This window comes from Tachyglossus aculeatus, chromosome 22 (assembly GCF_015852505.1).
Source record: "Tachyglossus aculeatus isolate mTacAcu1 chromosome 22, mTacAcu1.pri, whole genome shotgun sequence".
Taxonomy (NCBI): Eukaryota; Metazoa; Chordata; class Mammalia; order Monotremata; family Tachyglossidae; genus Tachyglossus; species Tachyglossus aculeatus.
In genome coordinates, this window is record NC_052087.1 from 52183088 (window position 1) to 52211026 (window position 27939).

The 27939-nt window shown below is 51.1% G+C and overlaps 1 protein-coding gene across 1 annotated transcript; it reads left to right on the forward strand.

The window, feature by feature from the left end:
* The first annotated feature begins 577 nt into the window (after positions 1–577).
* PSMD13 (proteasome 26S subunit, non-ATPase 13) lies at positions 578–27939 on the forward strand. The gene is made up of 13 exons (XM_038764312.1): positions 578–816; positions 11686–11764; positions 14727–14761; positions 14851–14906; positions 15266–15309; positions 15571–15657; positions 17015–17186; positions 17615–17694; positions 17793–17918; positions 22958–23020; positions 25397–25477; positions 25614–25730; positions 27596–27939. Exons 1-13 carry the CDS (start codon positions 722–724, stop codon positions 27689–27691), a joined length of 1131 nt encoding a protein of 376 aa, XP_038620240.1. The 5' UTR covers positions 578–721; the 3' UTR covers positions 27692–27939.

Here is a 27939-nt window from a genome sequence, read left to right on the forward strand (position 1 = left end):
GTGAGCCCCACGTGGGACAACCTCATCTCCTTGTGTTCCCCTCAGCGCTTAGAACAGTGCTTTGCACATAGTAAGCGCTTAACAAATGCCAACATTATTAGTATTATAATGAGGAGGAATCTCCCATCTTACCTCCTTCCCTTCCCCACAGCACCTGCATGTTTGTACATATTTTTTACTGTATTTATTTATTTATTTATTCATTTTATTTGTCCATATCTATTCTATTTATTTTATTTTGTTAGTCTGTTTGGTTTTGTTCTCCGTCTCCCCCTTTTAGACTGTGAGCCCACTGTTGGGTAGGGACCGTCTCTATATGTTGCCAACTTGTATTTCCCAAGCGCTTAGTACAGTGCTCTGCACACAGTAAGCGCTCAATCAATACGATTGATGATGATGCTGATGAATGAGGAGGCATGAGGAGGGGGGGGCGGAGGTCACGTGGCGCGCGGCGGGGGCCTAAGGGGGGATTCCCAGCATGCCCCGCGCGGCGGGGGCCGAAGGGGGGAGATTCCCAGCATGCCCCGCGCGGCGGGGGACCGGAAGTGAGTGTGCATTTCCGGTTGGCGTTGCCGGGGAAGGCCTTGGCAACGGCAGGGCACCGTCAGGGCCTCCCCCTCAGGGCATCCCCAGGGTGCCCACGCGGTCCCTTCGTCCCGTCCTCGGTGCCCCCCGTGGTGCCCCCCCGTGGTGCCCCCCCCCCGCCGCCGCCGCCGCCGCCATGAAGGACGTGCCGGGCTTCCTGCAGCAGAGCCAGAGCTCCGGCCCCGGCCAGGCCGCCGTGTGGCACCGGCTGGAGGAGCTCTACACCAAGAAGTGAGGGGGCACGGCGCCCGCCGGGGACACTGGCACCCATCGATCGATCAATCGTATTTATTGAGCGCTTACTGACTCCCTTCAAGGCCCTGCTGAGAGCTCACCTCCTCCAGGAGGCCTTCCCACACTCAGCCCCTTCCTTCCTCTCCCCCCCGCCCCCCTCTCCATCCCCCCCATCTTACCTCCTTCCCTTCCCCACAGCACCTGTATATATACAGCACCATATATACGTATATATGCTTGTACATATTTATTACTCTATTTATTTATTTTTTCCCTTCCCCGCAGCACCTGTATATATACAGCACCATATATATGTATATATGCTTGTACATATTTATTACTCTATTTATTTTTTCCCTTCCCCACAGCACCTGTATATATACAGCACCATATATACGTATATATGTATATATGCTTGTACATATTTATTACTCTATTTATTTATTTTTTCCCTTCCCCACAGCACCTGTATATATACAGCACCATATATACATATATATGCTTGTACATATTTATTACTCTATTTATTTATTTTTCCCTTCCCCACAGCACCTGTATATATACAGCACCATATATACATATATATGTATATATGCTTGTACATATTTATTACTCTATTTATTTATTTTTTCTCTTCCCCACAGCACCTGTATATATACAGCACCATATATACATATATATGCTTGTACATATTTATTACTCTATTTATTTATTTTTCCCTTCCCCACAGCACCTGTATATATACAGCACCATATATATGTATATATGCTTGTACATATTTATTACTCTATTTATTTTTTCCCTTCCCCACAGCACCTGTATATATACAGCACCATATATACATATATATGTATATATGCTTGTACATATTTATTACTCTATTTATTTATTTTTTCCCTTCCCCACAGCACCTGTATATATACAGCACCATATATATGTATATATGCTTGTACATATTTATTACTCTATTTATTTTTTCCCTTCCCCACAGCACCTGTATATATACAGCACCATATATACATATATATGTATATATGCTTGTACATATTTATTACTCTATTTATTTATTTTTTCCCTTCCCCACAGCACCTGTATATATACAGCACCATATATACATATATATGCTTGTACATATTTATTACTCTATTTATTTATTTTTTCCCTTCCCCGCAGCACCTGTATATATACAGCACCATATATATGTATATATGCTTGTACATATTTATTACTCTATTTATTTTTTCCCTTCCCCACAGCACCTGTATATATACAGCACCATATATACATATATATGTATATATGCTTGTACATATTTATTACTCTATTTATTTTTTTTTTCCCTTCCCCACAGCACCTGTATATATACAGCACCATATATATGTATATATGCTTGTACATATTTATTACTCTATTTATTTTTTCCCTTCCCCACAGCACCTGTATATATACAGCACCATATATACATATATATGTATATATGCTTGTACATATTTATTACTCTATTTATTTATTTATTTACTTTACTTGTACATATCTATTCTACTTATTTTATTTTGTTAGTACGTTTGGTTTTGTTCTCTGTCTCCCCCTTTTAGACCGTGAGCCCACTGTTGGGTAGGGACCGTCTCTATATGTTGCCAATTTGTACTTCCCGAGAGCTTAGTACAGTGCTCTGCACATAGTAAGCGCTCAATAAATACGATTGATGATGATGGTGATGATGACGACTAGGCGCTTGGGAAGGACAAGGTGGCAACATAGACGGTCCCTACCCAACAGTGGGCTCAGGCAGCAGGGGGTGGCTGAGGCCTGGTGGCCACGGGGGTGGGGGGTGACTGAGGCCAGGGCACTGTGGGGTGGGGGGTGGCCGAAGCCAGGTTGCTTTTTTGAGGGGGTGATGCCAGGCCACTGTGGGGTGGGGTGACTGAGGCCGGGCCACTGTGGAGTCAGGGGTGACTGAAGCCAGGTCACTTTGTTGAGGGGAGTGATGCCAGCCCACTGTGGGGTGGGGGTGACTGAGGCCGGGTGACCACGGTGGGGGGTGGGTGATGAGGCCAGGGCACTGTGGAGGAGTGGGGGTGTGTGGCTGAAGCCAGGTTGCTTTGTTTGGGGGGGGTGATGCCAGGCCACTGTGGTGTGGGGTGACTGAGGCCGGACCACTGTGGAGTCGGGGGTGACAGAAACTAGGTTGCTTTGTTGGGGGGAATGGTGCCAGGCCACTGTGGGGTGGGGTGACTGAGGCCAGGCCACTGTGGAGTCAGGGGTGACTGAAGCCAGGTCACTTTGTTGAGGGGAGTGATGCCAGCCCACTGTGGGGGTGGGAGGGTGACTGAGGCCAGGCCACTGTGGTGGGGTGGGGGATGGTAAGGCCAGGCCACTTTGGGGAGGGCAGGGGGAATGATAATAATAATAATGGTGGCATTTGTTAAGCGCTTACTATGTGTCGGGTACTGTTCTAAGCGCTGGGGGGTTGTAAGGTGGTCAGGTTGTCCCACGTGAGAAAGTCTTCATCCCCATTTTCCAGGTGAGGGAACTGAGGCACAGAGAAGTTAAATGACTTGCCCAAAGTCATACAGCCGACAAGTGGAGGAGCCGGAATTAGAACCCATGACTTCTGGCTCCCAAGCCCGGGCTTTTTCCACTGAGCTACGTTGGAGGGGTGGTTGACTGAGGCCAGGTGACCACGGGGGGTAGTGGGTGACTGAGGCCAAGGCACTGTGGAGTCGGGGGGACGGTGACTGAAGCCAGGTCGCTTTGTTGGGGGGATGATGCCAGGCCACTGTGTGGGTGGGAGGTGACTGAGGCCGGGCCGCTGTGGTGGTGGTAAGGTCAGGCCCCTATTCATTCATTCAGTCGTATTTATTGAGCGCTCACTGTGTGCAGAGCACTGGACTAAGCACTTGGAAAGTACAATTTGGCAGAGGGGGGACAGGGGGGCTGAGGCCAGGTCACTGTGTGGGGGGGTGGGGGAATGAGGCCAGGCCCCTATTCATTCATTTTGTTCTGATGACTTGACACCTGTCCTTGTTTTGTTTTGTTGCCCGTCTCCCCCTTCTAATAATAATAATAATAATTGGCATTTGTTAAGCGCTTACTATGTGCAAAGCACTGTTCTAAGCGCTGGGGAAGATACAGGCTGATCAGGTTGTCCCACGTGGGGCTCACAGTCTTAATCCCCATTTTACAGATGAGGTAACTGAGGCCCAGAGAAGTGAAGTGACTTGCCCAAGATCCCACAGCAGACATGTGGACTGAGAGCCCGTTGTTGGGTAGGGACCGTCTCTAGTTGTTGCCGACTTGTACTTCCCAAGTGCTTAGTACAGTGCTCTGCACACAGTAAGCGCTCAATAAATACGATTGAATGAATGACTGAATTCAGTCGTATTTATGAATAATGATGATGGTATTTGTTAAGCGCTTACTATGTGCGAAGCACTGTTCTCAGCGCTGTGGGGGGATACAAGGTGATCAGGTGACCCCACGAGGGGCTCACAGTCTCAATCCCCATTTTCCAGATGAGGGAACTGAGGCCCAGGGAAGTGAAGTGACTTGCCCAAAGTCACACAGCTGACAAGTGGCCAGGCTGGGATTTGAACCCATGACCTCTGATTCCCAAGCCCACGCTCTTTCTACTGAGCCGCGCTGCTCGTCTTATTGAGCGCTTACTGTGTGCAGAGCATTGGACTGGGCGCTTGGAAAGTACAGTTTGGCAATGGGGAGGCGAGGGGAGTGAGGGCAGGTCACTCTGTGGGTGGGTGGGAGTGGGGGTAAATGAGGCCAGGCCTCTATGGGGGACTGGGGGTGTTGGTGAGTAAGGCCAGATGACTGTTAGTGGGGGGTGTCTACACTGTAAGCTTGTCTTGGGCAGCGAAAGTGTCTGTTAGATTGTTATTATTGTGCTCTCCCAACCTCACAGTACAGTGCTCTGAATCCAGGAAGCGCTCCCTAAATACTAGCGATTGATTTGATTGAGTGAGGCCAGGCCACTGTGAGGAGGGATGAGCTAGGCCAGGCCACTTTGGGGTAGGGGGGTTGGGGGAAGGGCTGTGTGTGTGTGTCTGTCTGTCTCTGTCTGTCTGTCTCTGTCTCTCTGTCTCTGTCTGTCTCTGTCTGTCTCTGTCTCTCTGTCTCTGTCTCTATCTGACTCTTATCTGTCTCTGTCTTTCTGTCAGTCTGTCTGTCTGTCTCTCCGTCTGTCTCTGTCTGTTTGTCTCTGTCTTTGTGTCTGTCTCTGTCTGTCTGTCTCTGTCTATCTGTCTCTGTCTGTCTCTGTCTCTGTCTGACTCTTATCTGTCTCTGTCTCTATCTGTCTGTCTCTGTTTCTGTCAGTCTATCTCTGTCTGTCTCTGTCTCGCTGTCTGTCTCTGTCTCTCTGTCTCTGTCTTTGTCTTTGTCTCTGTCTCTGTCTATCTTTGTTTCTGTCGGTCTCTGTTCATCTGTCCATCCGTCTGTCCAGGCCACTATGGGAAGATGACTGAGTTCAGGCCAGTATTTGGGGGGGGGGGGGGGTGGGGAGAGAGAGAGAGAGTGTGTGTGTGTGTGTGTGTGTGTGTGTGTGTGTTGGGGGGAGAGGGGGAGGTTGAGGGGGGCGGTGACTGAAGACAAGCAACTAAAAAGTGGATAATAATAATAATGGTGGTATTTGTTAAGTGGTTACTACGTGCCAAGCACTGGGGTAGATACAAGCTGATCAGATTGTCCCTCGTGGGGCTCACAGTCTTCATCCCCATTTTACAGATGAGGAAACTGAGGCACAGAGAAGTTAAGTGGCTTGCCCAGGGTCACACAGCAGACAAATGGCGGAGCCGGAATAAGAACCCACCTCCTGTGACTCCCAAGCCCGGGCTCTTGCCATTATTCATTCAGTCGTATTTATTGAGCGCCTACTGTGTGCAGAGCACTGGACTAAGCGCTTGGGCAGTACAAGTCGGCAACATCTAGAGACAGTCCCTACCCAACAGCGGGCTCACGGTTTAGAAGGGGGAGACAGACAACAAAACAAAACATGTAGACAGGTGTCAAAATCATCAGAACAAATCAAATTAAAGCTATATGCACATCATTAACAAAACACATAGTAAGTGTGTACAAGTAAAATAGAGTAATAAAGCTGTACAAATATATATATATATATATATATATACAGGTGCTGTGGGGAGGGGAAGGAGGTAGGGTGGAGGGGATGGGGAGGAGGAGAGGGAAAAGGGGGCTGAGTCTGGGAAGGCCTCCTGGAGGAGGTGAGCTCTCAGTAGGGCTTTGAAGGGGGGAAGAGAGCTAGCTTGGCGGATGTGGGGAGGGAGGGTATTCCAGGCCAGGGGGAGGACGTGGGCTGGGGGTCGACGGCGGGACAGGCGAGAACGAGGCCTAATGGTGAGGAGATTAGCGGCGGAGGAGCGGAGGGTGGAGGGTGTGGGCTGGGCTGGAGAAGGACAGAAGGGAGGTGAGGGAGGAGGGGGCCAGGGGATGGATGGACAGCCTTGAAGCCCAGGGTGAGGAGTGTTTGCTTGATGCATAAATTGACAGGCAGCCACTGGAGATTTTTGAGAAGGGGAGTAACATGCACAAAGCGTTTCTGCACATAGATCATCTGGGCAGCAGAATGAAGTATAGACTGAAGTGGGGAGAGGCGGGAGAATGGGAGATCAGAGAGGAGGCCGATGCAGTAATCCAGTCGGGATAGGATGAGAGATTGAACCAGCAAGGTAGCGGTTTGGATGGACAGGAAAGGGTGGATCTTGGTGATGCTGCAGAGGTGAGACCGGCAGGTTTTGGTGACGGATTGGATGTGAGGGGTGAACGAGAGAGCAGAGTCAAGGATGACACCAAGGTTGCGGGCTTGTGAGACGGGAAAGGTGGTAGTGCCGTCTACAGTGACGGGAAAGTCAGGGAGAGGGCAGGGTTTGGGAGGGAAGATAAGGAGTTCAGTCTTGGACATACTGAGTTTTAGATGGCGGGCAGACATCCAGATGGAGATGTCCCGAAGGCAGGAGGAGACCCGAGCCTGAAGGGAGGGAGAGAAAGCAGGGGCAGAAATGTAGATCTGGGTGTCATCAGCGTAGAGATGATAGTTGAAGCTGTGGGAGCGAATGAGTTCACCAAGGGAGTTAGTGTAGGTAGAGAACAGAAGGGGACCAAGAACTGACCCTTGAGGAACCCCTACAGTAAGGGGATGGGAGGGGGAGGAGGAGCCCGCAAAGGAGACTGAGAATGAATGGCCGGAGAGATAAGAGGAGAACCAGGAGAGGACGGAGTCTGTGAAGCCAAGGTCGGATCGCGTGTTGAGGAGAAGGGGATGGTCCACAGTGTCAAAGGCAGCTGAGAGGTTGAGAAGGATTAGGATAGAGTAGGAGCCGTTGGATTTGGCAAGGAGGAGGTCATCGGTTACCTTTGAGAGGGCAGTTTCGGTGGAGTGTAGGGGACGGAAGCCAGATTGGAGGGGGTCAAGGAGAGAGTTGGTGTTGAGGAATTCGAGTCAGTGGGTGTAGACGACTCATTTTAGGAGTTTGGAAAAGAATGGTAAGAGGGAGATAGGGCGATAACTAGAAGGGGAGGTGGGGTCAAGAGAGAGTTTTTTTAGGATGGGGGAGACGTGGGCATGTTTGAAGGCAGAGGGGAAGGAACCGGTGGAGAGTGAGTGGTTGAAGATGGAAATTAAGGAGGGGAGGAGGGAAGGGGCGAGAGATTTGATAAGATGAGCGGAAATGGGGTCTGAAGCACAGGTAGCTGGAGTAGCACTTGAGAGGAGGGAGGAGGAGATCTCGTCTGAAGATTCTGCTGGGAAGGATGGGAGAGTAGCGGAGAGGGTTGAGAACAGGGGGGTTGGAGAAGGGGGAGGAGTGACTTTGGGGAGCTCAGACCTGATGGAGTTAATTTTACTAATGAAGTAGGAGGCCAGATCGTTGGGGGTGAGGGATGGAGGAGGGGGAGGAACAGGGGGCCTGAGAAGGGAGTTAAATGGATGGAAGAGCTGACGGGGATGATGGACCTGGATGTCAATAAGGGAGGAGAAATAGTTTTGCCTGGCAGAGGAGAGGGCAGAGTTAAGGTGGGAAAGGTTAGCTTGATGTTTAGACTTTTGCCAGCAGTGGTCAGCAGCTCGAGCGCTGCTTTTCATGAGTGAGAAGATGTGAGGCCAGGCCACTGTGGTGGAGGGGGTGGTAAGGCCAGGTCACTATGGGGGGCAGGGGGAGCTGAGGCTGGCCCACTTTGGTTGGCGGGGAGCGGGGGTGAGAGGCCAGGCCACTGTGAGGGTGGGGTGACTCAGAGGATGAGGGAGAGAGGGAGAGACATGAGGGCGTGGTGGGAGAGAGAAGAGGGAGAGGCGGACAGATACCGGGGCCCTGCCCAAAAGAGGCAACACAAACAACCACCACCCTCTGTCGCCCCTGCTCCAGCTCTTGGGATATTTACAGAGCACTTGTTGCAGTAGTTCTTCTACCCCGTCCCGCTTGTCCTTGCCGGTTCTTCTGGAAGGAACTATCTCATAATATCATCATCATCAATCGTATTTGAGCGCTTACTATGTGCAGAGCACTGTACTAAGCGCTTGGGAAGTACAAATTGGCAACATATAGAGACAGTCCCTACCCATCAGTGGGCTCACAGTCTAAAAGGGGGAGAAGCAGCAGGGCATAGTGGCTAGAGCCCGGGCCTGAGAGTCAGAAGGTCATGGGTTCTAATCCCGGCTCGGCCACTCGTCTGCTTTGGGACCGTGGGCAAGTCAGTTCACTTCTCTGGGGCTCAGTTCCCTCATCTATATAATTCATTCATTCAATCGTATTGAGCGCTTACTGTGTGCAGAGCACTGTACTAAGCGCTTGGAAAGTACAAGTTGGCAACATATAGAGACGGTCCCTACCCAACAGTGGGCTCACAGTCTAGAAGACTATATAATGGGGATTGAGACGGTGAGCCCCACGTGGGACAGAGGATGTGTCCGGCCCGCTCTGCTTGTTTCCACCCCAGTGCTTAGTACAGCGCCTGGCATATAGTAAGTGCTGAACAAGTGCAATAATAATAATAATTATTATGGCAGTATTTGTTAAACACTTGTTACTTGCCAGGCACTATATTAAGCCCTGGAGTAGGGACCCACAAGGGGCTCACAGTCTTTTGGGAGGGAGAATGGGGATTTCATCATCATCATCATCAATCGTATTTATTGAGCGCTTACTGTGTGCAGAGCACTGTACTAAGCGCTTGGGAAGTACAAGTTGGCGACATATAGAGACAGTCCCTACCCAACAGTGGGCTCACAGTCTAAAAGGGGGAGACAGAGAACAAAACCAAACCTACTAACAAAATAAAATAAATAGAATAGATACGTACAAGTAAAATAAATAGAGTAACAAATCTGTACAAACATATATACATATATACAGGTGCTGTGGGGAAGGGAAGGAGGTAAGATGTGGGGGTGGAGAGGGGGACGAGGGGGAGAGGAAGGAAGGAAGGATTTAGTTTGCAAAACAGAGGGATAAGTGCCTCGCCCAAGATATCCCAGCAGGCAAGCGGCAGACCCGGGTAGAGAACCCAGGTCTTCTGATTCCCAGACCCTGTGGTTTTCCACTGCATCCAGGGAGTTCTCCTGGGGTGGGTTTTGGTAAGGCATGAATGTGGATTTCCGGTGCCTGGACCATGAAGCCTAACAGGGCATTCAAGAAGTTCCTAAACTCTTTGGGCTGAAAGCTCCCTAAATTGGTTTATATTATTTTGGTATAGCTGGACACCCACATAGGGAAACCCTGTTGGTGTGGAAGCAATGCCATTTCCCTGGAATCTTCTGATGACTGGGTGAGAGCGACCCTCAGTATCCTCTGACAAATGGGTCCTCCCACCCGGCCATCATTGGGGGCCATGCTAGGCAAATGGGATTCTCCAGTTATATTCCCTTGCCTCTGGCCACAAGTTTAAGAACAATGTAAACGTAAACTAGACTGTGAGCCCACTGTTGGGTAGGGATCGTCTCCATATGTTGCCAACTTGGACTTCCCAAGCGCTTAGTACAGTACTTTGCACACAAGTTTCTCTTATGCGAGTGTAAGCTCCTTGTGAGTAATCAATAAATCAATCAATGGTATTTTTTCAGGGCTTATTATGGGCAGAGCACTGTACTGAGTGCTTGGGAAAGTACAATACAACGGAATCAGTTGTCAGGAGACAGAAATACGGGCGTGGAGACCGAATGGGGTAGGATGTCTCTAGAATACCGGAGGGGGTCAAAAGAATGGAGGGCTCTGTGGGGGGCTCGTTGTAGGGGAAAGAGAGCGGGAGAGGAGTTTGTGGTCAGAGAGAGGAATTTAAGAATTGGTGAGGGTAGAGATTGATCAGTTATCAGAGATTATAAGATCAAGTGTGTGCTCAGGTTATTGAGCGTGTGAGGTGGGGTGGAGTAAAGGAGTCAGAGGAGGTGGACTGTGGAAGAATCATCGGGGGCATCTATATGAGTATTGAACATATTTAATTCTATTTGTTCTGACGACTTGACACCTGTCCACATGTTTTGTTTTGTTGTCCGTCTCCCGCTTCTAGACTGTGAGCCCGTTGTTGGGTAGGGGCCGTCTCTATATGTTGCCAACTTGTACTTTCCAAGTGCTTAGTCCAGTGCTCTGCACACAGTAAGCGCTCAATAAATACGATTGAATGAATGAATGAATGAATAAGCGCTCAATAAATACGATTGAATGAATGAATGAATTAATGTAAGGCTGGAATGGGGGGAGAGTGGCAGCTGTGGTCTCGGTGGTTCCCCCGGGGGTCCAGGGGTTTCAGGCAGAGGCCCAGTTTCCTCCCCCACCTCTGCAGACAGGTGCAGAACTAGCCCCTGGCCAGAGGCAGAGGTAGAAATTAATAATTGTGGTATCTGTTAAGCGCACACTGTATGCTAAGCCCTGGGGTAGATACAAGCACACCGAGTTGGACAAGGCCCCTGTCCCACGTGGGACTCACAGTCTTAATCTCCATTTTACAGGTGAGGTGACTGAGGCACAGAGAAGCTAAGTGACTTGCCCAAGGTCACCCAGCCGACAAATGGCGGAGTCAGGATTAGAACCCGGGTCCTTCCAACTCCTAGGCCAGGGCTCTATCCACTACGCCATGCTGCTTCTCTGTTGTGGAAGGTCCCACCGTCCCCGGCATCCACCACGTCCCAGATCAAAGGAATCTCAAACACACAGATTTGTTTTTGTGACTAAGAAATGAAGCTCCTTGGCTTCGGTAGGTAGCCTAGGGGATAGACCATGGGCCTGAGACTCAGCAGGACCTGGGTTCGAATTCCGGCTCTGCCATTTGCTTGGTGACCTTGGGTAAGTCACTTCACTTCTCTGGTCCTCAGGTGCCTCATCTGTAAAATGGGGATTACAACTGTGAACACCCATGTGGGACAGGGACTGTGTCTGTATCCACCCCAGCATTTAGCACAGTGCCTGGCCCACAGTAGGCACTTAACAAATGCCACCGTTATTATTATTATTACTGTTACTTTTATTATTTAAGGGTTTCCAGGATCCTGGTCCATCACACTGTAAGCTCCTGGAGGGCTGCGCTTGCCTTTCTCCAAAATTATAACCTCCCTAGTCAGTCAGTGGTATTTATTGAGCACTTATTTATTGGTATTGGTATTTAGTGGTATTTATTGAGTGTGCAGGGCCCTGTACAAAGCACTTGGAACAGGCAAATTCCCTGCCCACAACGAGCATATAGCGTGGCGCTCAGTACAGTGCTTGGCACCCAGTAGGCGCTTAGTGGACACGATCGATTGTGCTCTCGGGCCGCTGCTCTGCCTGCACTGGGAGCCGCATCCCGTACGATCGTTGGATTGACCGACCAGTTGATTCCGTGTTGTCACTGGGGGTTTCTGTTTTTCAGGCTGTGGCATCAACTCACTCTTCAGGTCCTCGATTTTGTGCAGGACCCCTGCTTTGCCAAAGGAGATGGCCTCGTCAAGGTGAGGGGGTTCCCCTTCTCCCCCCAAATGCCCAGGGACCTCGGCCTTTGGACTCTGCCGCCGAGCGCTGGGTCCCACGGCTAGGACGGCTTTCATTCATTCATTCAGTCGTATTTATTGAGCGCTTACTGTGTGCCGAGCACTGGACTAAGCGCTTGGGAAGTCCAAGTTGGCAACGTATGGCGACGGTCCCTACCCAACAGCGGGCTCACAGTCTAGAAGGGGGAGGCTTCTGGGCTCTCCTTCCTCGGAGACCCCCAGAAACTGCCCCCCTCCTTGGAGGGGCGGAGGGGAAGGCCTTCCCTGCCGGGGTCTGTGATTCCTCCAGCTGAGGGCTGTGTGACTTTGGGCAAATCACTGAACTTCTCTGTACCTCAGTTCCCTCATCTGTAAAATGAGGATTAAGACTGTGAACCCACCGTGGGACAACCTGGTCTCCCTGTAACCGCCCCAGCGCTTAGAACAGTGCTTTGCGCATAGTAAGCGCTTAATAAATGCCGTCATTATTATTATTATTTAGGGGTCTCACGACCCTCCACCCGCTCCGACATGAGCCTTTTGGGGGGCAGTCAACCTTTAGGCTCCATCATTATTATTATTATTTAGGGGCCTCACGACCCTCCACCCCCTCCGACATGAGCCTTTTGGGGGGCAGTCTACCTTTAGGCTCCATCATTATTATTATTATTTAGGGGCCTCACGACCCTCCACCCCCTCCGACATGAGCCTTTTGGGGGGCAGTCTACCTTTAGGCTCCAGGGGTACAGTTTCACCTCGTGGCTGCCGAGCAAGTCGTGATGACCATGTTGGTTCACTGAGGTGGAGTTGTTGTTCCGCCAGACGCGATTGTCTGGGGACGGGGAGGCGGAACTGGCCCCGAGTGAAATCCCGGCAGCCCCAGTGCCTTGGGGGAGACGGGTTGGAGAGGCCTCCGTGGGGAAGAGGTCGCAGGGCCCGCCACACCTAGCCTGGCGCCAGTGGCCCCCCGCCAACCTCCTCCCCAGCAGGGGATGAGCGGGCAGTGGCTTCCGGGCATGTGGATTTTCTGCTGTGGCCGCCCCGGGTGAGAGAGGGCACCTCCGGGGTTCAGGTTCCCAACGAAGCCGGCGTCAAAGCCTCGGGCCCGCGTGCCGCCTTCCACAGGCCAAACAATTTTCAGCCACCAGCTGTCCAGGTTCCAAGACGGTGGGCATAAATTCCGACCCCGACACTTAGCACGGAATAAACGCTTGACGGACACCGTCACTGACCTCCAGACAAGTGGAGATTTCTGGTCTGGTGGTGCCAAGCACTCCGCTAAACTCTGGGAATGATATAAGATAGTAATAATAATAATAATAATGGTATTTATCAAGCGCTTACTATGCACATATCTATTCTATTTATTTTATTTTGTTAGTATGTTTGGTTTTGTTCTCTGTCTCCCCCTTGTAGACTGTGAGCCCACTGTTGGGTAGGGACTGTCTCTATATGTTGCCAGCTTGTACTTCCCAAGCGCTTAGTACAGTGCTCTGCACACAGTAAGCGCTCAATAAATACGATTGATGATGATGATGATGATGTGCCAACCACTGTTCTAAGCGCTGGGGTAGTTCCAAGGTAATCAGGTTGTCCCATGCGGGGCTCACAGTCTTAATCCCCATTTTACAGATGAGGTATTTATTTATTTATTTTATTTGTACATATTTATTCTATTTTATTTTGTTAATATGTTTTGTTTTGTTCTCTGTCTCCCCCTTCTAGACTGTGAGCCCACTGTTGGGTAGGGACCATCTCTATATGTTGCCAACTTGGACTTCCCAAGTGCTTAGTACAGTGCTCTGCACACAGTAAGCGCTCAATAAATACGATTGATGATGATGATGTGCCAACCACTGTTCTAAGCGCTGGGCTAGTTCCAAGGTAATCAGGTTGTCCCACGCGGGGCTCACAGTCTTAATCCCCATTTTACAGATGAGGTATTTATTTATTTATTTTATTTGTACATATTTATTCTATTTTATTTTGTTAGTATGTTTTGTTTTGTTCTGTGTCTCCCCCTTCTAGACTGTGAGCCCACTGTTGGGTAGGGACCATCTCTATATGTTGCCAACTTGGACTTCCCAAGTGCTTAGTACAGTGCTCTGCACACAGTAAGCGCTCAATAAATACGATTGATGATGATGATGTGCCAACCACTGTTCTAAGCGCTGGGCTAGTTCCAAGGTAATCAGGTTGTCCCACGTGGGGCTCACAGTCTTAATCTCCATTTTACAGATGAGGTATTTATTTATTTATTTTATTTATACATGTTCCATTTATTTTATTTTGTTAATATGTTTTGTTTTGTTCTCTGTCTCCCCCTTCCAGACTGTGAGCCCACTGTTGGGTAGGGACCGTCTCTGTATGTTGCCAACTTGTACTTCCCAAGCGCTTAGTCCAGTGCTCTGCACACAGCAAGCGCTCAATAAATACGATTGAATGAATGAATGAATGAAAAAGTAACTGAGGCACAGAGAAGTTAAGTGGCTTGCCCAAGGTCGCACAGCAGACAACTGGCAGAGCCGGGATTAGAACCCACGTTCTCTGGCTCCTCCGCCCGTGCCCCTTCCACTAAACCATGCAGATCGGGCCCAGCCTCTGTCCCACACGGGGCTCCCGGTTTAGGGGAGGGAGCGCAGGTGTTTTATCCCCATTTTACAGATGAAGAAACTGAGGCGGAGAGAACTTCAGTGCCCTGCCTAAGGCCGCGCAGCAGTCAGGAAGTGGGCCCTAGTGGTGCCTAGGTCTCCTGATGTCCAGTCCCGGGGCCTTCCCACCAGGGCGAGCAGGGGGATTTAACTGGTGGAGAGGGTTGGGGGGAAGAAGGGGGAAATACGATTAAATATACGTGATTGATAGAGAGGGAGGAGCGGGGAACCTGATGGACTGAGCAGACTAAAGTGGCCCCACCACAACTGACCCTCTGGTTCTGCTCTCGCAGCTCTACGAAAACTTCATCAGCGAGTTCGAGCACAGGTACGACCCCCCTTGCGTTCTCTGCCCCGGTTCCCGGGGCCGCGTGCGTTGCCGGACAGGTGTAAGAACTGGCCGTGTTGTCATTACAGAGTGAACCCCCTGTCCCTGGTAGAAATCATTCTTCATGTGGTCCGGCAGATGACAGGTGAGGCTGGGGGGCTACGGCTGGAAACCAAACTCGGTTTTTGGGATTTTTTTGGCTCCCTGCACGCAGGAAGCACTCAATTAATACGGTTGATTGATTGACTGGAGGAGAAAGAGTGGGTCCCGAGGGCCAGTCTATCCGGGAGCGGGCCAGAGTTCGAGGGTTATCTCTGCTTCTTGAGTTCACTCGCAGAATTATAGACTTTAAGCTCATCGTGGGCAGGAAATGTGTCTGTTTATTGTTGTATTGTACTCTCCCAAGCGCTAAATAAATATGATGGAATGGTTGAACTGATCCGGGTCGCGGCGCTGCCTGGCAGTTCTGTTTCCCAGTGGGTTCCCTTGTTTTTCTCTGTCTAGATCCCAGCGTGGCCCTTACCTTTCTGGAAAAGACTCGAGAAAAGGTACACCCGAAAGACCCCAGTGGTTTGGGGTGGTGCATGGAGTGTGCTTGGCTTCTGGTCAGCCCCAGGCGGCCTGTCCATCCGGGCTGCCCCGAAGATCATCGTGATCCCGATTTGTTTCTCTTCCCCCCCCTTCTGCCAATCCTCCTTCCGGGTCGGGGCGACCACTTGGCCAAGCTCGCGTTGGCTGGGTGCCGGCGTCCGTCCCGCGTCCGCGACCGGCCCTCCTCGGCCCCGACACGGTGCCCCGTTTGTTTCCAGGTGAAGAGCAGCGATGAGGCCGTGATCCTGTGTAAGACGGCCATCGGGGCCTTGAAGTTAAACATAGGGGACCTGCCGGTCACCAAGGTGAGCCGGCCGACATCGGCCCGGCCCCGCGGCATCTCATGCTTTCTCCCCCCGGGACACCCTTCAGCAGGCCCGCTGGTACCCAGCTGTTGCCCGGCCCCAGCCAGGGTTAGATTGGGGTGAGCTAGGCGTGGCTGTAAAGGATTTTCCATTAGAAATTCCCTCTGAAACAATGCCCCCAGCCCCATTTGGACCTGTCAGCGGGGTCCTCTGGGGCTGAGAAACTGTCGGTCCTTTTCCCAGCCAGTTTTTCTCTTTCCCCGCCTTGAGGTCAGCGGGGCTGGCTGGCCGGTTGGCTAGCTAGTGGGCCAGGGAAGCTGGCTGGCAGGGCCCAGGACCTGAGGCTAGTGTGGTGACTCCCCAGAGCCTGGCCTGGGAGTTTGTGCTAGAATAGGGTGCTTAGCCCAGCCACCTCGGCTGGCACCTCTGGGTGAGAGCCCGGGTACGCTTCGCCCACCTCGAGATTCACACACCATCGCGGGGTTGTGTGAGCTGGGCTGGGAATTCCAGTTTCTCCGCTTGAGCTGGGGGAGCCAGGGACCGGTCATGGGAGCAGGCGATTCCCAGATGACTGATAATAATATAATAATAATAGTATTTAAGTGCTTACTATGTGCCAGGCACTTTTCTAAGCACTGGGGTTGATACAAGTTAATCAGGTCGGACACAAGTCCCTGTCCCACGTGGGGCTCACACTCTTATCCGCTGCTTGAGAGAAGCAGCGTGGCTCAGTGGAAAGAGCCCGAGCTTGGGAGTCAGGGGTCGTGGGTTCTAATTCCAGCTCCTCCACTTGTCAGCTGTGTGACTTGGGCCAAGTCACTTCTCTGGGCCTCAGTTCCCTCATCTGGAAAATGGGGATTAAGACTGTGAACCCCACTGGGGCCAATCTGATAACCGTGTATCTACGCCAGCGCTTAGAACAGTGCTCGGCACATAGTAAGTGCTGAACAAGCACCATCATTGTTGTTATTTCCATTTTGTAGATTAGGACACTGAGGCCCAGAGAAGTGAAGTGACTTGCTCAAGGCCACACAGCAGAAATGTGGTAGAGCCGGGATTAGAACCCAGGTTCTTCCGACTCCTGGGCCCAGGCTGTATCCCCTAGGCTCTACCGCACAGCCCCATTGCTTCCAAGAACAGTTATTTGAGCCTTACCCTCTGTAGGCAGGTTTCTGTCTGCCCTTCCCCACCCCCCGCCATTAGAGGGTAAGCTCCTCGTGGGCAGGGAGCTGGAAGGTCCTGGATGCGGAGCTCATCGCATGGCCTTGACCCCGGCAAGAACGAGGTGGCGTGGCTGGGGGCCCCGGGGGGCTTGGCCCGGCCCAGCTGAGGCCCGTGTTGGGACCCGCGTGTGCAGGAGACGATCGAAGACGTGGAGGAGATGCTGAACGGCCTCCCCGGAGTCACCTCCGTCCACAGCCGCTTCTACGACCTCTCCAGCAAATACTACCAGACCGTCGGAAACCACGCCTCCTACTACAAGGACGCCCTGCGCTTCCTGGGCTGCGTCGACGTCAAGGAGCTGCCAGGTGCCCGGCGTGGGAGCCCTGAGGAGATGCGACCCACCCCGGTCTCGGGCCCCGGGGTGGGGGGCGAGGCCTGGAACGGAGCCCGTCGGGCCGGGGCTCTTCCTCACGTGCCCAACGTGTGCACGCCCGCACACGGTTCCCGATGAGAACTTGAGGGGTCATCATCATCATCATCAATCGTATTTATTGAGCGCTTACTGTGTGCAGAGCACTGTACTGAGCGCTTGGGAAGTCCAAGTTGGCAACATATAGAGACAGTCCCTACCCAACAGTGGGCTCACAGTCTAAAAGGGGGGAGACGGAGAACAAAACCAAGAAAAGGGGTCGAGCGGGAGGGCCCGGCCCCTCTCCCTGGAGGGGCATCCTGGAAAGTGGGGGGAGTGGGCCGCGCCTCCCGGGTGATCCGGTCGTCTCCCATTGCCCTCCAGTGTCCGAGCAGCAGGAGAGGGCGTTCACCCTGGGCCTCGCCGGACTGCTGGCCGAAGGGGTTTACAACTTCGGCGAACTGGTGAGTGAGTGAGCGAGCCAGAGTTGACCGCGGGGCCCGGCGTCCCAGGGAGTAGGGGTCCGGGCGGGCCCCGAGGCTGACGCCACTCTCCTCCCCAGCTCATGCACCCGGTGCTGGAGTCCCTGCGCGGCACTGACCGGCAATGGCTGATCGACACCCTGTTTGCCTTCAACAGCGGCAACGTGGAGAAGTTTCAGGCCCTGAAGGCCTCCTGGGGCCAGCAGGTCAGTGGCCGTCTCGTCCAACCACTGGGGCCCCGGGCGGGCCAACAGCTTTTACCAATCAGTCAATTGTACTTATTGTGAAAGTCACTTCACTTCTCTGTGCCTCAGTTACCTCATCTGTAAAATGGGGATTCATTCATTCAATCGTATGTGCAGAGCACTGGACTAAGCGCTTGGACCAGAAACAGACACATTCCCTGCCCCCAACCAGCAGCTTTCATCCCCGTGGACCCGAAAACGTTTGATTTATTCATTCATTCAGTCGTATTTATTGAGTGCTTACTGTGGGCAGAGCATTCATTCATTCAGTCGTATTTATTGAGTGCTTACTGTGGGCAGAGCATTCATTCATTCATTCATTCAGTCGTATTTATTGAGTGCTTACTGTGGGCAGAGCATTCATTCATTCATTCAATCGTATTTATTGAGCTCTTACTGCGTGCAAAGCACTGTACTAAGCACTTCGGAAGTACAAGCTGGCAATAGTTTATCAATAGTTGGGGGCGGGGGGAGGCACACAGGGCCCATTTTGTAGAGAACACAGTTGCGTAATAATAATAATGATGGCATTTATTAAGTGCTTACTATGTGCAAAGCACTGTTCTAAGCGCTAGGGAAGGTTACAAGGTGAACAGGTTGTCCCACGCGGGGCTCACAGTCTTCATCCCCATTTTACAGGTGAGGTCACTGAGGCCCAGAGAAGTTAAATTGACTTGCCCAAAGTCACCCAATTGGCAAAGTCGGGATTTGAACCCGTGACCTCTGGCTCCAAAGCCCGTTGCTCTTTCCACTGAGCCACGTTGCTTCTCTGAGTAAGACACGGACCCTGGCGTCCAGGGCGCTCACAGTCTGCTGGGAAGGAGGGCGGACAGGCACGAGGGAGCTACAAACCCCGTACCCTCTGGGAGCCCAAGAGCGGAAGGCTAAGCAGACTGGCGGGAATGGAGCCAGGGCAAAGCCACACCTCAGCGATGAGGTGTACGGACATTAAATAATAATAATAATAATAATAACAATAATAACAATAATAATAATAATAATAGTAATAATGGTATTTGTTAAGCGCTTACTATGTGCAAAGCACTGTTCTAAGAGCTGGGGTAGATACAGGGTAATCAGGTTGTCCCACGAGGGGCTCACAGTCTTCATTATAGAGAAGCAGTGTGGTTCAGTGGCAAGAGCCCGGGCTTTGGAGTCAGAGGTCAGGGGTTCGAATCCCGCTCCACCTAGTTTCACCTGTGTGACCTTGGGCAAGTCACTTCACTGGGCCTCAGTTACCTTCTCTGTAAAGTGGGGATTAAGACCGTGAGCCCCGTGGGGGCATCCTGAACACCTTGTAACCCCCCAGCGCTTAGAACAGTGCTTTGCACATAGTAAGCGCTTAGCGAATGCCATCATTATCCCCTTCCTTCCTCTCCCCCTCGCCCCCCTCTCCATCCCCCCATCTTACCTCCTTCCCTTCCCCACAGCACCTGTATAGATGTATATATGGTTGTACATATTTATTACTCTATTTATTTATTTATTTATTTATTTTACTTGTACATTTCTATCCTATTTTATTTTGTTGGTATGTTTGGTACTGTTCTCTGTCTCCCCATTTTAGACTGTGAGCCCACTGTTGGGTAGGGACTGTCTCTGTGTGTTGCCAGTTTGTACTTCCCAAGCGCTTAGTACAGTGCTCTGCACATAGTAAGCGCTCAATAAATACGATTGATTGATTGATTGATTCATCCCCATTTTACAGATGAGGGAACTGAGGCCCAGAGAAAAAGTCACACAGCTGACAAGTGGCGGAGCCGGAATTTGAACTCACGGCCTCTGACGCCAAAGCCCGGGCTCTTTCCACTGAAACATGCTGCTTCCCCTAAGTCCTCAGGGCAGTGTTGGGTGGTCAATCAATCAATCAGTCAATCGTATTTATTGAGCGCTTACTGTGTGCAGAACACTGTACTAAGCGCTTGGGAAGTACAAGTGGGCAACATATAGAGACAGTCCCTACCCAACAGTGGGCTCACAGTCTAGAAGGGGAAAGACCCCCCACCCCTTCCTGGGAGTCAGACCACCTGGGTTCTCATCCCGGCTCCACCTCTTGCCTGCTGTGTGATCTTGGACAAGTCACTTCACTTCTCTGGGCCTTAGTTGCCACATCGGTAAAATGGGGATCGAGACCATGAGCCCCTGTGGGACAGAGACTGCCCAACCTGTTTGTTTGTATCCACCCCAGCGCTTAGTACAGTGCCTGGAACATGGTGGTAATAATAATAATAATAATAATAATGGTATTAAGCGCTTACTATGTGCAAAGCAAAGCACATAAGCGCTGGGGAGGTTACGAGGTGATCAGGTTGTCCCACAGGTGGTGGGCGGGGGGGCTCACAGTCTTAATTCCCATTTTACAGATGAGGTAACTGAGGCACAGAGACGTTAAGTGACTTGCCCAAAGTCACACAGCTGACAGTTGGTAAGCGCTTCTAGACTGTGAGCCTGTTATTGGATAGGGACCGTCTGTATGTGTTGCCGACTTGGACTTTCCAAGTGCTTAGTCCAGTGCTCTGCACACAGGAAGCGCTCAATAAATACAATTGAATGAATGAATGTGAGCCTGTTATTGGGTAGGGACCGTCTCTATATGTTGCCGACTTGTACTTCCCAAGTGCTTAGTCCAGTGCTCTGTACACAGGAAGCGCTCAGTAAATACGATTGAATGAATGAATGTGAGCCTGTTATTGGGTAGGGACCATCTCTATATGTTGCCGACTTGTGCTTTCCAAGTGCTTAGTCCAGTGCTCTGCACACAGTAAGCGCTCAATAAATACGATTGAATGAATGAATGAATGAACAAATGCCATAATTATTATTACTATTGCTTCTCTTGGCCTCATCTGTTAAATGGGGATGCATTACCTGTTCTCTATCATCATCAATCGTATTTATTGAGCGCTTACTATGTGCAGAGCACTGTACTAAGCGCTTGGGAAGTACAAATTGGCAACATCTAGAGACAGTCCCTACCCAACAGTGGGCTCACAGTCTAAAAGGGGGAGACAGAGAACAAAACCAAACATACTAACAAAATAAAAGAAATAGAATAGATATGTACAAGTAAAATAAATAAATAAAAAATAGAGTAATAAATATGTACAAACATATATACATATATATACATAATCTCTATCCTAGACTATGTCTGACCTGTTGATCCTGTATCTGCCCCAGCACTTAGTAAAGTACTCGGTCCATAGTAAGTGCTGAGTATACCACAGTTGGTATTGTTGTTACTGGGGACTAAAGCGCCTAGTACAATGCTCTGCACACAGTAAGCGCTTAATAAATACAATTGAGTGAATGAAAGTCACTTCACTTCCCTGTGCCTCCATTACCTCATCTGTAAAATGGGGATTCATTCATTCATTCAATCAATCGTATTTACTGAGTGCTTACTGTGAAGACTGTGAGCCCCACGTGGGACAATCTGATCACCGCGTATTCTCCCCCAGCGCTTAGAACAGTGCTTTGCACATAGTAAGTGCTTAACAAATGCCATTATTATTATTATTAAGTTCTCCCTCACAGACTGAGCCCCATGAGAGCCAGGGGCTGTGTATGATCTGGTTATATTTTATCAACCCCAGTGCTTTGCCTATGGCAAGTGCTGAATAAATATCATTATTATCATTGTCGATATTTTGTGGGGGGCTCGGGGGCCTCCAAAAACACAAAGAGCTGGGGCCCAGGAGATGCCAAAAGGGCAGGGGCTCGTTGTCTGGTTCAGGTTGTCTGGTTCAGGTCTGGTTTAAGCGCTTAGTACAGTGCTCTGCACACAGTAAGCGCTCAATAAATACGATTGATGAGGTGGGTTTCCCCTGCGGACCCTCACGCCAGTTTGGCTCTTTCACAGTTGGTTGATTGATTGATTGATTGATTTCACAGGCCATCATTGTGGCCGCTCAGGCTGGCGAGCCGGTCCATCCCGAGCTCGCCGCTCCACGCTCAGTACAGGGAACTTTTCTGCTATACTGTCCTCCCCCAAGCACTTGGAATAGTGCTCCGCACACGGTAAGCGCTCAATAAATAGGATTGACCGACTGACTGGGTGGGGCGCTCATTAATCAATCAATCAATTGTATTTATTGAGCGCTTACTGTGTGCAGAGCACTGTACTAAGTGCTTGGGAAGTACAAGTTGGCAACATATAGAGAGTCTCTACCCAACAATCAATCAATCAACCAATCGTATTTATTGAGCACTTACTGTGTGCAGAGCACTGTACTAAGCACTTGGGAAGTACAAGTTGGCGACATATAGAGACAGTCCCTACCCAACAATCAATCAATCAATCAATCGTATTTATTGAGCGCTTACTGTGTGCAGAGCACTATACTAAGTGCTTGGGAAGTACAAGTTGGCAACAAATAGAGACAGTCCCTACCCAACAGTGGGCTCACAGTCTAGAAGCAGCAGCGTGGCTCAGTGGAAAGAGCCCGGGCTTTGGAGTCAGAGGGTGTGGGTTCAAATCTTGGCTCCGCCAATTGTCAGCTGGGTGGCTTTGGGCAAGTCACTTCTCTGGGCCTCAGTTCCCTCATCTGTCAAATGGGGATGAAGACTGTGAGCCCCCTGTGGGGCAACCTGATCACCTTGTAACCTCCCCAGCGCTTAGAACGGTGCTTTGGACATAGTAAGCACTTAATAAATGCCATTATTATTTATTATTATTCTTGCTAGAGGTTGGGCTCGGGTTCTGCAGCCTGGCCGGATTAAGTGCACCGCGGGGTCAGGAGACGGCTCGGGCACGGCGTCGGAGCCGGGGTCTGCACCCCTTTTCCTCCCTCCTTCCCACTGCCCCCTCGTGCAGTCTCCCCACCCCCAGGTGTGGCCGATGGAGTGTGTCTGCACAGTGCTCTGCACATAGTAAGCGCTCAATAAATACGATTGATTGATTGATTGATTGTCTGGGGGCCCGGGGGGTGGGTGGCAACCGGAGGTGAACGTGCCGGGGGCCTCCTGCCTCACGTGGGCCTCCCCGTCTTGTTTTGCAGCCGGACCTGGCTGCCAACGAAGCTCTCCTCCTGCAGAAGAGCCAGCTGCTGTGCCTCATGGAGGTGAGTCTTGTACATATATTTATTCTATTTATTTTATTTTTTTAATATGTTTTGTTTTGTTCTCTGTCTCCCCCTTCTAGACTGTGAGCCCGCTGTTGGGTAGGGACCGTCTCCAGATGTTGCCAACTTGGACTTCCCAAGCGCTTAGCACGGTGCTCTGCACACAGTAAGCGCTCAATAAATGTGACTGATTGATTGATTGATTGAGTCCAGGCTAAATCCCTGACCCGAGCCGTTCTAGGGTCGGTCGGACTGTGCGGTCACCCGGCGGGGCCATTGGCCACCGTCCTGTGGCCCACACTGGAGAGATTGGAGCCTTGGGGTGAGGAGCCTTCGGCCCCTAGCCTGGTGACCCCGGGTCCCGGCTTAAAAGCCATCCCAGGAATAATGATGGCATTTATTTATTACTATTACTATTACTCTATTTATTTATTTATTTATTTATTTTGCTTGTACCTATCTATTCTATTTTATTTTGTTAGTATGTTTGGTTTTGTTCTCTGTCTCCCCCTTCTAGACTGTGAGCCCACTGTTGGGTAGGGACTGTCTCTAGATGTTGCCAGCTTGTACTTCCCAAGCGCTTAGTACAGTGCTCTGCACACAGTAAGCGCTCAATAAATACGATTGATTGATTGTCAGTCAAGTGACTTGACTGAGCCCCTTCCTTCCTCTCCCCCTCGTCCCCCTCTCCATCCCCCCATCTTACCTCCTTCCCTTCCCCACAGCCTGTATATATGTATACATGTCTGTACATATTTATTACTATATTTATTCATTTTACTTGTACATATCTATTCTATTTATTTTATTTTGTTGGTATGTTCAGTTTTGTTCTCTGTCTCCTCCTTTTAGACTGTGAGCCCACTGTTGGGTAGGGACTGTCTCTATATGTTGCCAACTTGTACTTCCCAAGCGCTCAGTACATCATCATCATCATCAATCGTATTTATTGAGCGCTTACTGTGTGCAGAGCACTGTACTAAGCGCTTGGGAAGTACAAGTTGGCAACATATAGAGACGGTCCCTGCCCAGTAGTGGACTCACAGTCTAAAAGGGGGAGACAGAGAACAAAACCATACTAGCAAAATAAAATAAATAGAATAGATATGTACAAGTAAAATAGAGTAACAAATATGTACAGTGCTTACTGTGTGCAAAGCACTGTTCTAAGCCCTGGGGAGGTTACAAGGTGATCAGGTTGTCCCACGGGGGGCTCACAGTCTTAATCCCCATTTTACACATGAGGGAACTGAGGCCCAGAGAAGTGAAGTGACTTGCCTAAAGTCACCCAGCTGACAAGTGGCGGAGCCGGGATTTGAACCCATGAACTCTGACTCCAAAGCCCGGGCTCTTTCCACTGAGCCACACTGCTTAATGTGGGGGCATGGAAAAAATGCCCAGTAAGGCATTCATTCAGTTCACTCAGCTATATTTACAGAGCCCTTACTGTGTGCAGAGCACTGTACTAAGCGTGGCTCAGTGGAAAGAGCCCGGGCTTTGGAGTCAGAGGTCAGAGGTTCAAATCCCGGCTCCGCCAATTGTCAGCTGGGTGACTTTGGGCAAGTCCCTTCACTTCTCTGGGCCTCAGTTACCTCATCTGTAAAATGGGGATTAAGACTGTGAGCCCCCTGCGGGGCAGCCTGATCACCTTGTAACCTCCCCAGCGCTTAGAACAGCGCTTTGCACATAGTAAGCGCTTAATAAATGCCATCATAAAACACTTGGGAGAGTACAATACGACAGTAGGCACATTTCCTGCCCAAAACGGAGCTTACAGTCAGCAGATGACCCTTCCAGCCCATTGTGGCCTAGTGGAAAGAGCCCGAGGCTGGAAGTCAGAGGACCAGAGTTCTAAATCCAGCACCGCCACTTATCCGCTGTGTGACCAGGGGTGAGTCACCTAACGCCTCTGGGCCTCAGTTCCCTCATCCGCAGAATGGGGATTCAAAACCTTGTTCTTCCTCCTACTTAGACCCACTGATTCTCTTATGGGAAGCAGCGTGGCTCCGTAGAAAGAGTACGGTCTTGGGAGTCAGAAGTCGTGGGTTCTAATCCTAACCCCACCACTTGTCTGCTGTGTGACTTTGGGCGCTTCTCTGTGCCTCAGTTACCTCATCTGTAAAATGGGGTTAAGACTGTGAGCCCCAATGTGGGAAACCTGATTGCCTTGTATCTCCCCCGGCGGTTAAAACAGTGCTTGGAACATAGTAAGCACTTAACCAATACCATCATTATTATTATTATTGTTACTTACATCTACCCCAGCGCTTACTATAGGGCTTGGCACCTCGTAAGAACTTGAACAAATACCACAGTCCTCATTAATTATTAACCGGACTCCTGGGACCAAAGTTTCCTCCTTCCCCTTTGCTGCAGATGACCTTTACCCGACCCGCCAACCACCGGCAGCTGACCTTTGAGGAAATTGCCAAAAGTGCCAAAGTCACCGTGAACGAGGTGAGGCCGGGGTGGGGAGGGGGATGCGGCCCCCCCCCCGGGGGATGGGCACGTGGGTCCGTCCCCCGCGAGGTCCGATCCGGTGGCCCTCGGCAACGGGCCCGGACGGACGGCGCCTTGGTCTGCGGGTGTCCAGGTGGAGCTCCTAGTGATGAAGGCCTTGTCGGTGGGGCTGTTGAAGGGCAGCATCGACGAGGTGGACAGGCGGGTACACATGACCTGGGTGCAGCCGCGGGTGCTGGACCTACAGCAGGTGAGGCGGCGGGCACCACTCTGCCTGGGGGCGGGCGGGCCTTTGGGAATCATCATCATCATCATCATCATCATCATCATCATGATGGCATTTATTAAGCGCTTACTATGTGCCAAGCACTGTCCTAAGCACTGGGGAGGTTACAAGGTGATCAGGTTGTCAATCAATCAGTCGTATTTATTGAGCGCTTACTATGTGCAGAGCACTGGACTAGGCGCTTGGGAGAATACAACTCTAAACAGACACATTCCCTGCCCATGGTGAGCTTACAGTCTAGAGAAGCAGCGTGGCTCAGTGGAAAGAGCCCCACTTTGTCCCACGGGGGGCTCACAGTCAAGGCCCTGCTGAGAGCTCACCTCCTCCAGGAGGCCTTCCCAGACTGAGCCCCTTCCTTCCTCTCCCCCTCGTCCCCCTCTCCATCCCCCCCATCTTACCTCCTTCCCTTCCCCACAGCACCTGTATATATGTTTGTACATATTTATTACTCTATTTATTTTACTTGTACATATCTATTCTATCTATTTTATTTTGTTAGTATGTTTGGTTTTGTTCTCTGTCTCCCCCTTTTAGACTGTGAGCCCACTGTTGGGTAGGGGCTGTCTCTAGATGTTGCCAACTTGGACTTCCCAAGCGCTTAGTACAGTGCTCTGCACACAGTAAGCGCTCAATAAATACGATTGATGATGATGATGATGATCCCCGTTTTCCAGATGAGGTAACTGAGGCACAGAGAAGTGAAGTGATTTGCCCAAAGTCACTCCCTCAGGAGTGCTTCCTCTTCTTCCCCTTCCTTTGAGGAGGCCCGGTTGAAGCAAAGAGGGTGGATCAACATCCACTCATTCATTGTTGTATTTATTGAGCGCTGACTGTGCGCAGAGCACTGGACTAGGCGCTTGGGAGAATACAACTCTAAACACATTCCCTGCCCACGGTGAGCTTACAGTCTAGAGAAGCAGCGTGGCTCAGTGGAAAGAGCCCGGGCTTTGGAGTCGGGTCATGGGTTTGAATCCCGGCTCTGCCAATTGTCAGCTGTGTGACTGGACAAGTCACTTAATTTCTCTGGGCCTCAGTTACCTCATCTGTAAAATGGGGATTAAGACTGTGAGCCCCCCGAGGGACAACCTGATCACCTTGTAACCTCCCCCAGCGCTTAGAACAGTGCTTTGCACGTAGTAAGCGCTTAAGAAATGCCATCATTATTATAAAGAGCCCGGGCTTTGGAGCCGGGTCATGGGTTTGAATCCCGGCTCGCCCAAAGTCACACAGCAGACAATTGGCAAAGTCACTTCTCTGTGCCCCAGTTCCCTCATCTGTAAAATGGGGATTAAGACCGTGAGCCCCCCCCCGTGGGACAACCTGATCTCCTTGTAACCTCCCCAGCGCGTAGAACAGTGCTCTGCACATAGTAAGCGCTTAATAAATGCCATCATTATTATTATTAGAGGCAGGGGAGCTGTGTTCAGGGAGCTGCCACAGCTGGGGCGGGGATGTGGGCAAGCCCGGAGAGCAAGAGTGAGGCAGACGCTGGCCCCGGGTAAGGGTGGGCAGTGAGGCTTGCCCAGCCGGACACCAAGAGGAGGAGGAGGATGCCAGAGACGTAGGCCTTCTCCGTCCAACCCGGTTTGGAGGCGGGATGTCCCATGGGAAGAATTCGGGTGTTGGGTTCCATCCCGGGCAGGCCAAGTCGTAGCCCCCGACTCCCCTCCCACCCCAGGAGTCTATTAATGGCACGTTCCTTCATGGGGCGAGGCCCTGCGGAGCCTGCCCTCTTCCCAGGAGGGTCGGGGGGAGGCGGCGCGTGCCCCCCACCCCCCCTCCGCCCCGGCCTCGGTTTCCCCAGCCCCGCACGGGCGCGTGTGTTCCAGATCAAGGGGATGAAAGAGCGGCTGGAATCGTGGTGCACGGACGTGAAGAGCATGGAGATGCTGGTGGAGCACCAGGCCCACGACATCCTCACCTAGAGGGAGGGAAGGGGAGGGGAGGGTCCCGGGCCGGAGGCCCCCACGCCGCCCGACTCCGGACCGGATCCTCTTCCGGGGGAGGGGGTGCAAGCCCCGCTTCCCGATGCTCGTCCGGAGAGGCTCAGCCACCTCCTCCGCGCCGCCACCTCCGGTGTCTGGAGCGGGGCCGCCCGAAAGGCAGCGACTCCGGGAGCCGGAGCGGACCCCCGTGGGGGCGGGTCCGTTATTTTTAGAGTGCGGCTACTCCG

Excerpts from the sequence above, each read along its gene's own strand:
- PSMD13 (XM_038764312.1), top strand. The coding sequence starts at position 722 with ATGAAGGACGTGCCGGGCTTCCTGCAGCAGAGCCAGAGCTCCGGCCCC. Across the intron at positions 15,310-15,570 it reads TGGAAAAGACTCGAGAAAAG|GTGAAGAGCAGCGATGAGGC; the intron begins GTACACCCGAAA and ends GTTTGTTTCCAG. Across the intron at positions 17,187-17,614 it reads CGACGTCAAGGAGCTGCCAG|TGTCCGAGCAGCAGGAGAGG; the intron begins GTGCCCGGCGTG and ends ATTGCCCTCCAG.